We start from the raw sequence: 16,765 nt of genomic DNA, 5'->3' as shown, positions 1-16,765 counted from the left end.
ACACATGATCATTGCACGCTTGAATGACATCCTCAGTATCTCACAGAGTACATAGTATGCAATGTAACCCCCAAAAAACCTTTACATACGACAGCCATTTAGCAGGGGTCCCTTGCTTAATTGAAGCGTGGACTGTCCCTAGTGAAATCTTCTCAATTTGCCATCCATTATCACTTGTATGGACAGAATAAAATTACTATCCTTTCACACGAGGTGCAAGTTCGCAACCATGCTAAAATTATGCAAGGGACCCTTGCTTATTTCTCTCAGGTGAAAATGGCTAAAGATGCTCAAGAGTGTGAAACCCTGGTTTTCCATTTTACATCACCTGCCAGCGGTTCAATTTGTTCATGCCTAATAAACTTGAAGATGTAACCTGCTACAAATGACCTCTATGCGTGACTCAGGGAGTACCACAGTGGAATGAGCAGTAGAGGCAAATTAATCGCTTGCATAATTTGTGATCCTAACCCAGACTCATGGAGACTATGTACTTTAGCATTGCTACATGTAGAGCAAGCGCTAGTTGAAACATTAACACAACCAAAATGGCTTTTCTTACAGCCAATGCTTCTTCCAAGAAAGGAGATTTTGACATGAATTTACCACCCCCCCCCAACAAGAATTCAATATCTAATCTCACCATGCAAACCCTGAAACTCTTTATGAAGACATCCTACAGCAAGCTAGTTGAAACATTGAGTAAAAATGTCTGAAAGAGATTTGCTAAGCAGCATTGTCTGCTTAACAGCTGTACGCAAATGGGCCCTGTGCTGAATGATTCATCTCATATCAACCCAGATGACCCAAATGTGACAATCGGTGGCATGGGGATTACTACATGATCTGACATACAATGAGAAATGAGAGACTGCTGCCTCTGTCTTGTTCCCAGTCTACAAACTAATGTCCCTATACAAAGATTAATCATGAACACACTCGGTTCTCATTGAACTAAAATAGGTTGACAGGTCACACAGACAGGCCTCGATAAAGAGAACGTTTACAATGCACATCCTATTGGTTGAATAAGCGTGTGCATATTTAACACTGAGCAACCCAACCAATGCGTTCTCTTTGCGTTGTTGTCGTTATTGTTTTCATTATCGCTGCAGTGTGACCAGGCCTTTAGACTGATTTTATAGGGGCTTCAAGGTAAAATTGTACTTTTGTGATTCTTTTCCTGTGTGCTTTCTGCCTTTCGCTCTCTCTATTCCTTGACTGCTTCTGTTACACCCATTAAACCTGTTATCTGAATATACAATGAGTAGTGAGAGACTGTTTAACAGGCTGCTGCCGTCTCCGTCTTTTTCCCAGTCTACAACTAATGTCCCTATACAAGGATTAATCGTGAAAAACTCGGTTAAGGGTTCAGTCTGATTTGAGTTAAAGTGGGGCTCCAAAGTCAAATTCAACTTTGTGATTCTTTTTCTATGTGCTTTCTGCCTCTTGTCTCCTCTATTCCTCTATTAAACTTGAATGCTTTTGTTACACTCATTATACCTGTTAATGTATGTTGTGTTGTTATCAGCACTTGCGAAAGACTGTGCTTGCATCAAATCGTGAGGACATTAAGTTATTTTTGCAAGATTTACTCTTCAAAAATATTGATTACGGCATGAATGCGTGTCAAAAGAACAAATGGCCCCGAAGCTGAACTTACAAACATCAATCAATCCAAGCTATTATATTGATGAATACAAATTCCATTGTCAACTGTACACAAAGTTTTCTCATTACAGTTTAACCAGATGGTTCGCATGTAGGTTAATTCGGCATATGTTTTTCAATGTGCTAATTGAAACGTACAAACGTTGGAACATCATCATGCAACATACTATCCCAAGGTTAAAAACAGGTTGAAGTTTTGAATAAGCCATAAAAACAATATTGAAGTGCTATGTACTTGTAAGTTATAGGCTGGCTATTAATTGATGGGGGGGGGGGTGAGAGTGATTGCCAACCTATTGAATGACACGCTTTACAGGATGCCGTAAGCACAACATTCAGGAGTTAGCAGTGCCATCAAATTGATAATAATAATATTAATACAGCATTTATAGGGTACATTTCCTGTCAACCATTCTAAGGCGCATGTCTAGTACGTAGAATTTGTTGAAGTGTTTTCAAGTCAGTGGGAAAGCAAGCATGAACATGTGTGTTTTAAGTTTCTGCTGGAAGAGAGTGATGTTGTGTATTTGTCTGAGGTATTCAGGAAGTGATTTCCAGAGTCTTGGTGCTACATGTAGCCTACATATGTATGTTGGAAAAGGCCCTATCCCCGTAACTGGCCAAGTCTTTGTAGGCTTTGCTTTCAACTTGGTTCACCTTGCCAGTAAGAGCAGCATTGACAGGGCTGAATGTATCCAGGGAAATGCCAATATCCTGTTTATATCATGAAGGTAGTGTAGTAAAGTATAAGGGTGTACAATGAGTGGTGATTCATCCATTGACCAGATGACCTCTATACGCAATGCCCAGGGTATCTCAAGTACATAATAATAAACAAGTAATCTACAAGTAGTCTTATACAGCACACGTTGGTAACCATAAAAAAAACATTCTAACACAGGTTTTTAAATTTTATTTAATTATGGGACCATATTGTAGGTTTACAAGGTGCTGCGGTGGTTTCGGCAGCCACTGCCAGGCGTACCCAAGCAAACACCTTCTTTTAGCGATAAGTGTAACTGGGTTCTTTTCTGGCATTACACAACACCATTTGTATAGTTTAGTAGTTTATGGTTTATTTACAACTATGGGAATGTTCCATTAGCTTCCCTGGGTCGACCCCGCGATGCTCACTCGGGTGAGCCCCTGACAAGAGCTTATAAAATGATCACTCTCGCCCTCCTGTGGTGACGTCATGCACCTCAGCCAGCCCTAAATGACCTGTCCACAAGCAGGGCACTTTGGGCCGACCCGGGGAGCGCATGGAATGACACCAAAGCTATTCGAATACTTGGGGCAGATCAGGGTCGACCTGGGGAAGCTAATCGAACACACCCTAAATACATGTAGGATTGAAACAAACAGTGGCTTTCAATTACCAAACGTATACAAGCCCTTCAACCATTTTCCCCTCTCACCTCTTGCCGTAGTTTCTGCACCGTCACGTTGTATTTATCAATCTCTTCTTTATACTCCAGCGCCATCTCATTCTTCTCTTCTAGCTCTTGCCTCGTCCTTCTTAGCTTGGCCTTGGTCTCGGCGAGCTCTACCGTGATGTGCCTCCTGTCCGATCCTGGGCTTGTTGGAGACGGGACAACCCTCCGCCCTTCTATGGTAGCCTGGTAGATCTCTTTCTCTTGACTGAGTTCCATGATGGTCTGTAGGTATTGAGGGAATGGAAATAATAAATGATATCAGGAATGACATTTGACAAATATCAAAATTCTTGAAAATAAAAATAATAAAAATAAATGCATTTTCCAATGCGTTAGTGCTCTGGTTATTGGGTCCATAACATTCCTTTCCTCTTTCTCAATTCCCTAGGAGTATACATCCCTGGGCTGCCGTGGCACTCCAAAGGTTTTTTCAAACACAATATCAACCTCTACCCTCGCAGGTACCCATTTATACCCCTGAGTGAAGAGAAGCAACTACAACAAAGCATCTTTCTCATGTATTTGGGCTAACAGGCTTCATAAAAATGGGCCGTGGGCCTGCTCAAACACATAAAAATAGCTTATAACAAATTATGCTTACCAGACATTATACTATATCACATATGATCTGTTAAATGCAGTTTGCTCATTTTTGCTAAGCAAAATATTGTTGAGCAATATTTGTGGCTTAAGCAGCTCTATGAAATCGGGCCCCAATCTGAAACTTCATACATGTCACTGTGTGAGGCAAATGGCTTCAGCACGTACTTATTTAGCGAGACACAAGATCAATTACATTTTCTGTTATCTTGCACACTGCAAGCTGGCAGCCATTAGAAATGATAAACCTCATGTCTAGTTTTCCTCTTGGTTAATGGCGTGGACTGCGTAACCAAATCTGGATGCATAATACTGTATCCAATAGTAACCAGATACGCAACAAACACACCCCCTTCAGATTTCCCACGACTTCTCTTCTACTTGACAGTTTTCTTCCATGGTGTGCTACCTAGAATAACCTGGTCAGGCCATCGGAATGCACTAATGGCATTAGCAGACCATTAATGTAACTGTCATGTTTCCAACTAAATGAACCTTGAACCTTGACCCTGGAGTCCATGACCTGAGTGACCTCAAGGTGGTTACATGGTATTTGCGCTCAGTCTGCAGAGTGAATGGATCGCATGTATGGTGAGACGTAAACAGTGAGGTAACAATTGCAGACACTCCAGTTTCAACCAGGGGAGATGGCCATGGGTAAGATTAGCCATGGGCAGACTGATTTTTACTTGAGAATAACTGTTCGGAACAATTGTGACACCAGGCTACATGTACATAGATGGCCATGGGCATAATGTATACATTGCATTCTACAGAGATCGTGCAATCTGAAGGGGATGAGAAAAAGGATTGCTTCAATGCTCTAGTGGTTTGGAACACCACGAACGATGCTCTAATGTTTTAGAAAACCACAATTGATATAACTTCGACTGAGGAAACAGCTATCTAGTATATAAATTTCCTTTTTTTTTTCAATTTGCAGGCCTGGAGTTACACGAACGCACACCATGGTCTCCATTGCCCTGCTCTTGACCTCTAGTAGGAGTTTCATCGAAAATTTCACAAAAAAAAAGAAAAGATTTTCCAATGGGCGTGTCCAAATTAAAAAGGCCTTGCCCCTTCACAGATAAAATTCCAGGCCTGAGTTGGCTAAAAAGAATAGGGCGACGCATCTTTAAGGACTGCATTGGCTGTGACAAATCTTAATGCAATGATTCCTGCCCATTTTGATTAGCATACAACGGTCGTTAGTTTAGCAGATTAGGAGTGTGACAAGAAAGATCTGCGGTTTCGCAAAAGGGGAAATAACAATTTCAAAGTAGGGTTGTGGTGAGGTTATTCTGACATCTCGATCATACCTAAGACAGGTTAATTTAAAGGGAAGGTGTTCACTTTGAAAAATAATGCCATTAACGACTTTTGGTTAGAAGTCTACAGCAGCCGTCAATGTTTTGAGAAACATTTCTTTCAAAGTAAGATGCAGGGAACGATTTCATGCAGCACTTTTGCATATCAAAATATTTTGACTGAACATACTTTGTACACACTGAAAACATTTGTGTAGGATTCTGCTCTGCTATACAAGGGAAGTCATTCACTGAGGTTTTACAATGTACATGTATGTAAAAAAGATATGATAATTGAGAATTTAATATGAGAAGCGTTACTGTCAATAAAATTTGTCAAAACTGTTTTCCTCTTAGGGATTATTCTTCCTGCATCGACAGATTCGCTCAGGATTTTGGGCAATATCTCCAGTAACCATGTTGTTCCTTACTGCGTCTAATATTGTTTACCGTCAGAAAAACCTAACATTTGTCGAAATCGCACAGTAGACAGCGCATCAAAATAGCGCACCTAAAATATGGTGTTTTTTCTGTGTGATCCACAGCTTTAGCGCACCCATGTCCAGTACATACATCGTGCTACATGTCTGTCCTCTGCGGACTTACTCATTAATACATTATGCATATAATATGCATTCACAGCGATGTTTATCCAACAGGTTTCGGCACAGCCATGGCAAAGATACATCACCTCAATACAGGAAAGCAATGTCAGTGAGCTCCCAATGAGTCCTTAATTAAATGTTTCCACACTGACAGGAAGTTCAGTGTTCACAGCTTCATCTCTGTCTGTAATTTGATGTTCAGTCACCGTAACAGTTGTAACTCTACACAACCTTATGAACTTTAATTACATGTTTTCCACTTGGTAAAAGGGTGTCAAAATTTACTGGAAATTTCAAAACTACAATAGGTGTCCAAAAAGTCCTGTACATTTTCATGTAAATGACAGATAAGACAAGGTGTTCAAATTTACAACAAGAATATTGGCTTCTTATTCAATCGCTCATACATGTATGTCACTCAGTGATGCTCAAGGCGCTTCGACACTCAGTATTGTAGAGCTACATGTACGTTTTTGAAGTCTAAGAACAATTTCTTTACACAGCACCACGTAATAGTTTACAAGGTGTTGTGGTGTCAAAACAGGAACACTGAGCCGATGGTTTGGACAAGTCTTTTTACTTGTTAAATGCAGATTTGGCAGAAAGGAGAATTGAGAGAAAAGCGCATGTAAATGAAGAACTATGACAACAGCGAATGTCACAATTGAGCCCCTTCCTTTGGAAAAAAAGCAAAAGAAAAAAAAGAAGCTGCACCCTGTTATGACACATGCTACTGACCACTACAACACCGGTCAAGATTTAATGGCCAGCTTAACCCAAAGTGGGGTTGGGACTCCATAGGGGTGTGACCAGGGTCCCACAGGATGGGCGGGGACTAATAAGGGCCACATCCGAAGTATTACCTCAGCGTAATCATCCCTCTCCATGACTAATCTCTTGACATGGTTGAACATATTCTTGGACAGGCTCTCCTGCTGGTCCTGCTCTATTAATTCCCCGAACTGAAGATTTACGACATTCTCAGAGTTGTCCGTTATCTGAGGAGATATTAAAAGCGGAAAAACAAAGTCAAGCCTTTCGTAGTAATCCATTAACATAAATTGCTGTTACAGTATAAATGTACCTGATATCTGAAGAGATGAGTCATTCGTAACAAAAAGTCTGAAACTACGATATAAATTTGAGTAGTTCATTGAAATGAAGCCTTTTTGGAAGAAAAAAAGGCCCCCAACGCAAGGTTTTAAAAAACAACCTACACTTCTGTCGTTGATGGAGTGCATCCAAATGACAATACTTTGTCATCATTTGTGGGATGTTGCTTTGTATTTAAGCAGCTATGCAAAACGGAGCTGCTATAAATGACCAAACATGAGTGGTAACGTAACATCGAGTGATGACCGAACAGGGCTTTTTGCAAATTTTTCTGTTGGGCACCGTAGAAGGGTATTCAAAATGATTGGGTCATTTTCCAAATTAAATCTGTTTATTCTCAAGTGAACTCAATTTCCTTCTTGATTGAATTATAAATGAATTTCAGCAAAGATCACTTGCTGCAATTTTTGTTATGCTGCTTTGAAGATTTCCCACTGGAAAATGAAAACGACCTCTCAAAAATGAAACTGCAGGCCTGTGGTTGACAAGTTGGTGATCTCGTACCTCTTGGATGTGGACCACAATAGCATGTTGGACGTCAATCTCCAGCTGCTTGATTCTCTCAATAAAGACCTCCTTCTGGCTAGACTGTACAGCGCATCCCAGCATCAGTAAGAGAAGCTTCTGCATCTCATTGATTGCATCTTCACTCATTGGATCTTTACTCAGTGTCAAGACGTTGGGAAGCTTCATCACTAAAAGCTGATCAAGGATGTCCTGAAGAATAAGAAAGAATCAAGAAAACAAACTCAATTATACATTTTTTAAATTTGTCTTTACTTCTTTTACTTTTTTACTTTCCTGAGGTTTTAAACTTTCCTGAGTTTAAAAAAAATCCGCAACCAAATCACTCTGTTGGGATTCAAACCCAACACCTTTGCTAGGGTGCAGGGCATGTATGGCCTTTGGGAAAGAGCAGAACAATTTGAGCTATTCATTATTTCACAAACATTAATAATTTCCCCCAAATTTTTATTCAAAAAACAAATTGTGATTGAAAAATGGGAAAATATCATGCCTGTGAAGCCTGCAAAAAACCCCAAATAAATATCTGCAGGCTTCTTGGCTGGGATTCGAACACTTGATAGAGGCTTGATGCCTTCAACTGTTCCAGCAGAAATTTTACATTTCACCATAAAGGAAAAACTCTTGCTTTTACAAGAACAAAAGCAATGTACATTGTAGGATTCTTAACAGCCAGGCTAATATGATGATTGGTCTGTCATTTAATATGGGATATTCTTACCAGTCAACCTCATTCCTGGCATGTCTGGCAATTGCTGCATAATTTACAATCCCCCTGTGTTCCTTAGACTAATAAGTATGGGTTACAACTTTACACTTGGGACTGTTGGATTGATTGACAAACCAAAGGGGAAGGCGGCTTGTGTCATGTTAAAACATCATAGTCTAAGGGCCAAACCACAGGAGTACATTCTTACAGGCAACTTGGAGGCAACCAACTGCACTGCATGCACAAGGAAAACTAGGGTAGCATCAGAGACAATCAGAGACAATCAGAGACATTCAGGCCTTCATGGAGGCATGGGAGGCCATTGATTTGGTGCCCTTTGAAAAGTTCCAGTCCAAATATAACTGTTCCTCATTGGGATGCCCTTTACAAGAAAAAAATGCCTTTCCTTATGTATCAAACCCTGGATGATTTAAAAACAGGGTTACAAGAACTATGCGACAAGAAAATAAATGTGAAAAACAAAAAACTTTTTTTTGAAGATTGCTTGAAACTGTTAGCCTGTAAACTGGCATGATACTTGGTCCCTGGAAACATTGAGTACTATGGCTGATCTACATTTATACACACAGGGCTTTAGTAGACTTTTCAGGTAATTTAAAAGCAATTTGTTTGATTTTTCCAAAGGCAAACAAATCAGAAATCAAACTTAAGCAGGAAGAATTTTATTATACCTGCCTGTTAATTGCCTCATGTGACATTGGCCCTAATGGTTTCACAACTTTTCTTGTCATGTTCTATCATTCCAGTAGCAAACAAGATATCTGGAAGTACATGTACATGTAGGTAGCAATAATACTGTAAAACTACCAACACGAATAGAATGTTTGCGGTATATCCCTGTGTGTATCTTACTGTAGTAGCCTCCTGATCTATGCAAACACGATATGTAAACAGTTCCCCTTGCATAGTCACAAACGCTCTCTTAAAAAGGAAAACAAGTATCAAAACATATAGTTGTTGCTGAGGTGTCAGTTAGGAGTCACTGAAGATGCTGTTCATCCGCTTTTGATGGTTTTACTTGCATGACTGACTGCAACTGGCTTCTAATGTAAAAGACTTTAAAGTTGGATTTGATACCATCTACTTGTGCAGACCCAAACAAATTCATCTTTGAGAGGGCAAAGGACATTTTCATTTTGCAAAGAACACATTTCAGAAAATCTTAAAGACTATGGGAAACCTTTGAAGGGGCACCAAGGCCACGGAAGGGGCACCAAGGCCAAGAACAGAGCAAAGGAGGCCATAGGGATAGCCTACATATTCTCTGTATAATTCCAGGGCTGCAGATATTGGTACTCAACATTTAATAAGTCCTCAAATAGAGTTGATAACTTTACAGATAAAACGTTTAGCTTCCCTTTAAGAAATAATTCACAGACAAACCAATGATAACAATAGACCCACAATGGTTCCCTGGTACATGGCTGGTAACCCAGCAATCAAGTACCAAGACTCAACCATTTGGGGCCCAAGTGTGACCCCATTGAGGTCAAACACAATAAATGAGGTCACCTACATGTGGTGGGAATGAAACCAAAGTTCAATTGGATGAAGTGAACTGAGGATAAACAACATGGAGTTTGATCGCAGGCAATGCACACATTCACCCAAAACATTCAATTCATTTACATCCAGACATTCAAAGTACAAGGTTGGATGGTTTATACACAAATTTGGAAGAAAATTCACCAGTCATTTGTTTGTTTTTAATTTGCTGATCTTGTAGGGTTAACTATGAATGTGCAATGCTTGTACAGTCAGTCATGGAACCCAATGGAAGGTTACAAGTAACACCTGATACTATTTAGCTTAATAAGTTTTAATGTAACTCTCCTTGCCTAAGGGGCTTGACTGATGAAAAAGAAATAATGCAAGCTGAACAAGCACAGTAACTTATTAGTGTTCACTATTATTTTAATTTTTCATGCGTTTCTCTCAGTAAAAGGTTGCCAACATTTATATCAATATTTTTGTTGGGGGGGGGGGGAGGTGCAATCAGAAGCCATTTCACGAAGATATTGACAAAATAAGGAGACTGCCATCTTTAAGGCTAGATATAGATAGTTCAGTTGAAAGAGGTTTGGAGGTCACAGGTTTGAATCCTCCTCTAGTAATTTTATTTGTTCAACCCAATTTTTTTCAAATTTACCCAGTCAGTTTCCTTTGAGGCTTCTTCTTAATTTTGATTGTTGAAGTTTGAAATTTTAATTATTCATTAAATCGCCAGGCATGACACGGTAACTGAACATCACAAATTCAAGTGGCTAGAATCATTGCTGGAATGAGGGGGGGGGGGGGGGGGGGTAAACAGTTTTAAAAGCTACAATCTACAGCTCCAAAAAGGTTTTTAAAAACCGGTGCAAAATCTTAACCAGAGTGCGCAACAAAGCTATCAGCAATGATAACTGGGCCAAAAGGGGAGAGGGAAATATACACAAATAACATGAATAGTGAGAAGAAAAAGTTTGGGTTTGTCCATAACAAAATGACTGTTGTTCTACTTCCATAACAAAATGTCTGTTGTTCTACTCAATAAAAGTTAGAGACAATGCTTTTGTAGTGTTATTCTCCTGAAGATGAGCTGAGTATACATGTAATGGTAGTGTAAGTGACCATGGCAACAGAGAGCCAGCATTCTTCTTATAAGACTTGTCATCGTCTGCCCAGAAGAAGGGCGCATGGTAAGGCTATATGCCTTTTTCCATGCTCACAAATTACCTTTCTCCAGTAACAAAAGGCCGGCCATAAAGCAATACAATTATATCTGACAAAGAAGTATAGCATGATTGTTGCATTGTATCATCGACACTCAGTTTTCTTGAATCACAATTGTGCACAGTAATTTGCATACTCCCTTTCTCCAATAACTTTTTATCATGTCCTTTTTCCATGCACATGACGTCGACGATTTACACATGATTGTTCATGTAGCCAAAATTTTAGGAGAAAACAGTTTTTTTCTTTTTCTTTTCTTGCTCCTCACAACAATTGTTCAGGGATCTTGAAGAAGTTCCTACAGGATCACGAAGAAGTTCTTTGCTCAAATCTAGTCAAGTTACACCAAAGACATCAATCATCTTAAAGATGTTCCATTTTTCTTTTAGAAACACTTGAAGTCATAATAGTAGCAACCGGCACTCTCTTGAAAATACTCCCCCAAGACTTGGTAGCGTGTGGCGTTATTGAGCTCACAAACACGTGGCATTGAACCGGATGAATTCCGCTTGATGTTGAACGAGCGGCAGTCTTGGCGCTCCATACATCGTTGTCCGCAGGTGGCTACCGTGTCCGTTGGATAACTGCTCAGGGTATGGTTGAAGAGACAGCGAGGTGTAAAGCGGCCAGTAGACTCATCTGCCGTCAGGCAATACATATCCAGAGCAGACTGATCACAGTTGCCTTGCGGACGCTCACAGATAACAAAGAAAACTTTAACCTCCCAAGCATCACCCCAACTGCCAATCACGGTGTCTAGCTTTGTGCTGTAAACACTGGTTATCATGAAGCCATAATCTTGATCCCTATTATATCTATCATCATCTGGTTGGTTTGGCTCCCATTTCCGATATTCGGTCGGATTTTGACCATCCTCGTAGCAGTTCCATTCGCCCTCAACTTCAGCGTCATTACAATTGATCCAAACACCAAAGGAACTTTGGTCATGACGCTGAAATGAATGATGTATAAAGGCATTTTCGCCATCTGAGCTTGGGACCATTATAGATGCGTTATTCTGATCACACTGCATCACAGCAGTGGTCCAGTTGCCCTTTATGGATCCATCCAGACCCAAGTAGCAAGACTCAGCATAAGGCACCCATCCATCGGGGCACCGGCTCGCTGCAAAGACACCCTTGGTCACCATGGTGGTCACGGTTACTGCAACAACAACGTGAAAAAGTGCGCCAAGAATTGGACAGATCATCTTGTGTCGTTGGCTCGCTCACTCTGACTGCGTAAAAGTCTTCCTATTTTTAAGGTGTGGCATTCAATGCTTCATAGATGGCTTCCCAGATCAAACAAAAATTTGGCCCTGAAAGAGCTTTCATACAGTTAATTAAGCACAAAAAGTAGAAAGCACTTGTAAGAAAATTATGCTTTCCAGAATAAGGTTACCAGCCAAAATAGCATGTCACATGTACAACTGGTATCCTGCTTATTTTTGCTTAGCTGAAAGATTGCTAGCAATATTTTCCGCTGAAGTAGCTCTATGAAATTTGGCCCTGGTTGTTGATGGGTTGCCACAGTAACGGTGGTGAAGCGTAGTAAACCCTTCTTTAAACGAGTTAAGTATTTACTCAGCTTAATTGCAACACTCAGTTTAAGTACATTATTTACAGACCAGTTAACTCCTGAGGAACACAATGTCAGCAGAACAGTTTCTTCCCTATAATAATTTTTTTTAAAATCAACAATTAATTGTATATGTATGTGGTTTGCGGTAACACCATGTGTGTATCTACTTGCCAGGTAGAGTTTGTTCATAGAGAACTGTCTTGCTTTATCCTACTACCGCAGAATAGATGTTCAGGGGTTCGGGAATCGGGAGACTTCTCAGTTCTGAAAAGAACAGTCAGGCTGCATAATTTTTTTAACACAGGCGCCAATTGCATAAAGGCCTTAGTGCTCCTTCAATGATGCTGAAGTGAACAGTTCAACATGCATACTGTTTTGTCTCATTTGTCTTTATAGGTAGAATCGGACAACATGTGTACTTCATTACTCAATAGAATTGAGAGTTGTTTATCAGACGAGTAATTTTAACATCCACTTAATTTTGTTGTAAATATTTCAGTGTGACTTTATTATTCGAACACAAGATTGCCAGACTTGTCACTTGCCTCATACCTGTGCTCCAGTGTAAAATCCGAGCCCTGTCACTGTGTGCTGGTACATGTACTGCCCCCCACCCCCTAGCCTACACAACATCCAAACTGTCGATTTAACCAAACTCTCCCTACTTAGAATAAATCTTAGGACTTATATATAGGTCGAGTTAAGTTCCGTAATCATAGAACTTAAGACGCATTGAACCCATCCTAAATTAGGACGACTTACTCGCCATTAAAACGGGACATGAGTTTGGCATACATGTTTGATTAACACATGAGAAAAACAACCTGTAGAAAATGTTTCTGGTTGTAGACACACCCATTGTTAGAAACCAAACATGAATGAGTGTGTTGGTATGCAGTCTAGCTTATTACAATATAACTGTCAATGTAGAGTACCCTGTTTGACCTACACCAACCCTGAATTCACAGCTTAGCGCCAACAATAGCACGCTAATCTCCTTGAAAGCTTTCAAGTACTTTAAATCCACACTAGGCCCAATTTGCAAGCTTTGAAAACTCTCTCACACACACTAGAACAAACATTCTTAATCCCATTATTTATTATTGATTGGTGAAGCCCTTTTTATTTCCTTTCTTTACATGTAATTGTGTTAAGGAAAGCACATGTGTTGATACTTTGTTCTGAATGTATGGGCAAGGCACTTTTTCATGGTAAAGGGGACCTCTATGAGGAAATGTTTAGAATGGAACATTTCAGAAGGCATTAAAGTCAAGGTATACCTTAGGGTTTTACCTAGTTAACTTGGTCACCAAACGGATGAGAATACAGGCCTGGAATTTCATCTTTGAGGGGGCAAGGCCATTTTCACTTTGCAAAGGGCAGTTCCATTTTTAAACCTAAAAGTCCATCATGGGATACTTTTGAAGGGCACCAAGGCCAAGATCAGGGCAACAGAGTCCATGCCACCGTGGAATTAAATTACAGTCCTAAGAATAAAAGTTTTCAAAGAAAACTTCATGAAGGCTAGTAAGTTAAGACTGTATGAATATGAACATTTTACCTCATGTGCAATGCCATTTCACTAATTCCCAAAAGTGCCTGCTTTTTGAGTTGGGTGTCACATATCATTATAAAAGACAAGCTTTCCGATTTCTTTTTAAGGATTATAAATATCATAGTTGAATTTTAACCACAAAGGTTTATATTAGTTCTAGATTCCAAGCCCCACTTGCACACAGCATCCTGGTTTTTCTGCTTTTAACAAATTTCTAGACGGACTCAGCTTTTCATTACGTCCAAAGCGTCTGTGCTTTTGTAGAGTGAACAAATACAGGGATCGTTTTTCATCTGACGCTAGATGATATAAAAGAGTGCAATTGAATGAAAGTTCAAGTTTCATTGACATTGATGAAACTGCAAACTCAACATGCATTGAATACGATGGCCTACTTTTAACTTGAAAATATTTTTTCTATTCAGAGTATCAATATTTGTAATGATAAAAAAATATATAGTTCTTGTACACAAATATTTGGTCACACTTCCTGAATTTATTTTGCTATGGTCTAATTGAAAGTAATTGACAAAATGTGAAATTAAAATGACAATGGCACAGAAGTCTTCAAAAGCTACCCTTTGAACGAACTTGCTACGTGACTCCATGTACACTCTGTGAGTCATTTATTTATTATTCTAAGCTTCAACAAACATAAAACAATAAAATTGCCTTTCACTAATAATGTCTACACTAACCCCGATCTCCCTTCAGTTTGGTGTTGAGTTTATGGTGTGGGCTGAGGACTGTACTAGAAAACTGATGAATGCTATACAGGAGTCCATTATGGCTCAATTTTATGGTAAATAATTGGCACTTACGCAATTGGCAGGGAATTCCACCCTTTTGTCAAGGGTATTTTACTGTTACACATGTTTTGCAGTAGGGAATTTTGTATTTATGTGTGCGTGTGTATTTCACATTACTAGGCAATCTTCGCTTAAACAGATAAATGCAGAAATTCAGCGCTTGGACAGAATGGTGATAACAAGCTTGGATTAGAACTCAGAAAGAAACAGAGCCAGGAAATTGGTGTTAGATAAATCCCTCTCGTGATTTATGGTTTTAAGTACATGTAAAGCAACATCTAAATACCGGGCAACAACCAATCAGCGCACATTGCCCAAGACTCATTCACAGGGTCTGACATGCATGCAGTGAACTGTACAACAGTCCAGACACTCCATCATCCAATATCTCACCAATTTTGACGGTGCAGTCAACGTCTTGACACATAGCAAGGTGCTGTTTGCGTATTATTACATGAACTGTCTGAGCAAGGGGAGTCTGTCACCGTGCTAGGCGTCAGACTTGATTGCATGTCAGCACGGGGATGGGTTTGCTTGATTAGTCTGCTAGCAATGCCAGGGAGTGATTGGATTAAAGACACATTCAACATTTGGATTACCTCAAGAGTTTCTCGCATTTCAGTGGATAACAAAATTAGTTAAAAAAAAAAAAAAAAAAAATGTAAATTTGTATTGGAATTTTGCAAAGGGCACCACAGCAAGAGCACAGGGTACAATTGAATTCTTTTGGATTAAGACCAAATACGAATGTTCACATAGAAAATGTTGGCTGTGTGAACTGATACACATCTACATGACCTTCATTGTGTGCACACATGTAGTGTTAAGATGGGTCAGCACAAATTTCTCAATCTCACAGTGGACAAGGGTGGTTCTTATCCATCTGTGTCACATTAGGCCTGTATGCTCCGTTTTTGAAAGGTAAGGGCACCAAGGCATTTTCTCCTTGGTAAAGGGCACCCTATGGGGAAATTGTAAACTTGTAAAATGTAGATATTTGGGCACTAAGGCAATGACCAGGGGCATGGAGGCAATCGCCTTCATTGCTTCCGATTGCCTCTGTGAAGTATCAGGCCTGTCACATGGTTGTATTGTGTTTCCTGGAGCAAAAACGCATGTACATCTCTACAAGCCTACGTGATGCTTCGTTTTTGAAAGGGCAAAGGCACCAGGGCATTTTCTCCTTGGTAAAGGGTCCCCTATGAGGAAACTGTAACTAAATTTCAACTGGAGCATTTCAAGGGTCCCAAGGCAATGACTAGGGGGGCAAGATAACAATCGCCTTTGTTTCTCCGTGGAGTATTAGGCCTGACTCTACGTAGCTTTCAGAGGAATTTGGGTCAGGATTGGCTGCTGAGAAGCAATCACATATGTACAACATACATTACATTTGTATTGACTGCTTCTGCCAATTGGCAGGCAGGACCTCTGTTCACAGACACCATGTGTGAAGGCTTGGGGGCGTGTCCTTGCTACTTGATAAAGGTCCCTGGTTAATCCAAGGCTAGACAAGCTGTCAGTCCATTGGAATATAATCACATTCAGCCAAGTGTTCATTCATGGTTCACTGAAGCATAGATCTAGATTGATGTCAGTAAGGTTGGGAAAAGTTAGTATGAAATATGTACAAGTATAGCTACTATGCATGCTACGGTACATTATCCATGACTTGCAATACAGATACTGAACCAGAATACGGTTAACATGCAAACTTGTCATATGAACCATGTATGAACGATCTCATCTGGGTCCAATTTCACACCCTGCTCAAAATAGCTAAGCACAACAGAAATGCTAACCAGAATAATCAGCCAAAAATGTCATATCGAATGTACCATATTTGACTGGTATCCTGCTCATTTTTGCTTAGCAGATAGGCCTAATTGTTTTTAAGCAACAATGTTCACCTTGTGTTGCTCTATGAAATTGGGTACACAGTCTGCCCTAGCTTACATGTGTAGCTTACAGCTGCGGACACCATCCTACATTGTATCTTGAAATGTTTACAGTAAAACTAATGCTCAATGGTAAATTGTATGGAATTGAAGATATTTTGTTCTACACTGCATTAACAACCAGTGGTCTGGAGAAGATTATATATATTTGAAATTGGTGCTC

General features: G+C 39.8%; 1 protein-coding gene across 5 annotated transcripts in view; it reads right to left on the bottom strand.

Annotated features, from left to right (window-relative positions):
• LOC117293746 (girdin-like) overlaps window positions 1–16,765 on the bottom strand; it is an 83,594-nt gene that overhangs the window by 29,479 nt on the left and 37,350 nt on the right. For all 5 annotated transcript variants that reach the window (XM_033776177.1, XM_033776201.1, XM_033776193.1 and 2 more), the window contains 3 exons: window positions 7,237–7,449; window positions 6,483–6,617; window positions 3,090–3,329 (listed from right to left, as the gene is read on the bottom strand). In XM_033776177.1, coding sequence (XP_033632068.1) covers window positions 3,090–3,329; window positions 6,483–6,617; window positions 7,237–7,449 — 588 coding nt within the window. The remainder of the gene's footprint in view (window positions 1–3,089; window positions 3,330–6,482; window positions 6,618–7,236; window positions 7,450–16,765) is intronic.

The sequence above is a fragment of the Asterias rubens genome, chromosome 1, assembly GCF_902459465.1.
Source record: "Asterias rubens chromosome 1, eAstRub1.3, whole genome shotgun sequence".
NCBI classification, from domain to species: domain Eukaryota; kingdom Metazoa; phylum Echinodermata; class Asteroidea; order Forcipulatida; family Asteriidae; genus Asterias; species Asterias rubens.
Note: the sequence above shows the minus strand (reverse complement) of the source record. Positions and strands in the feature narration are given on the sequence as shown.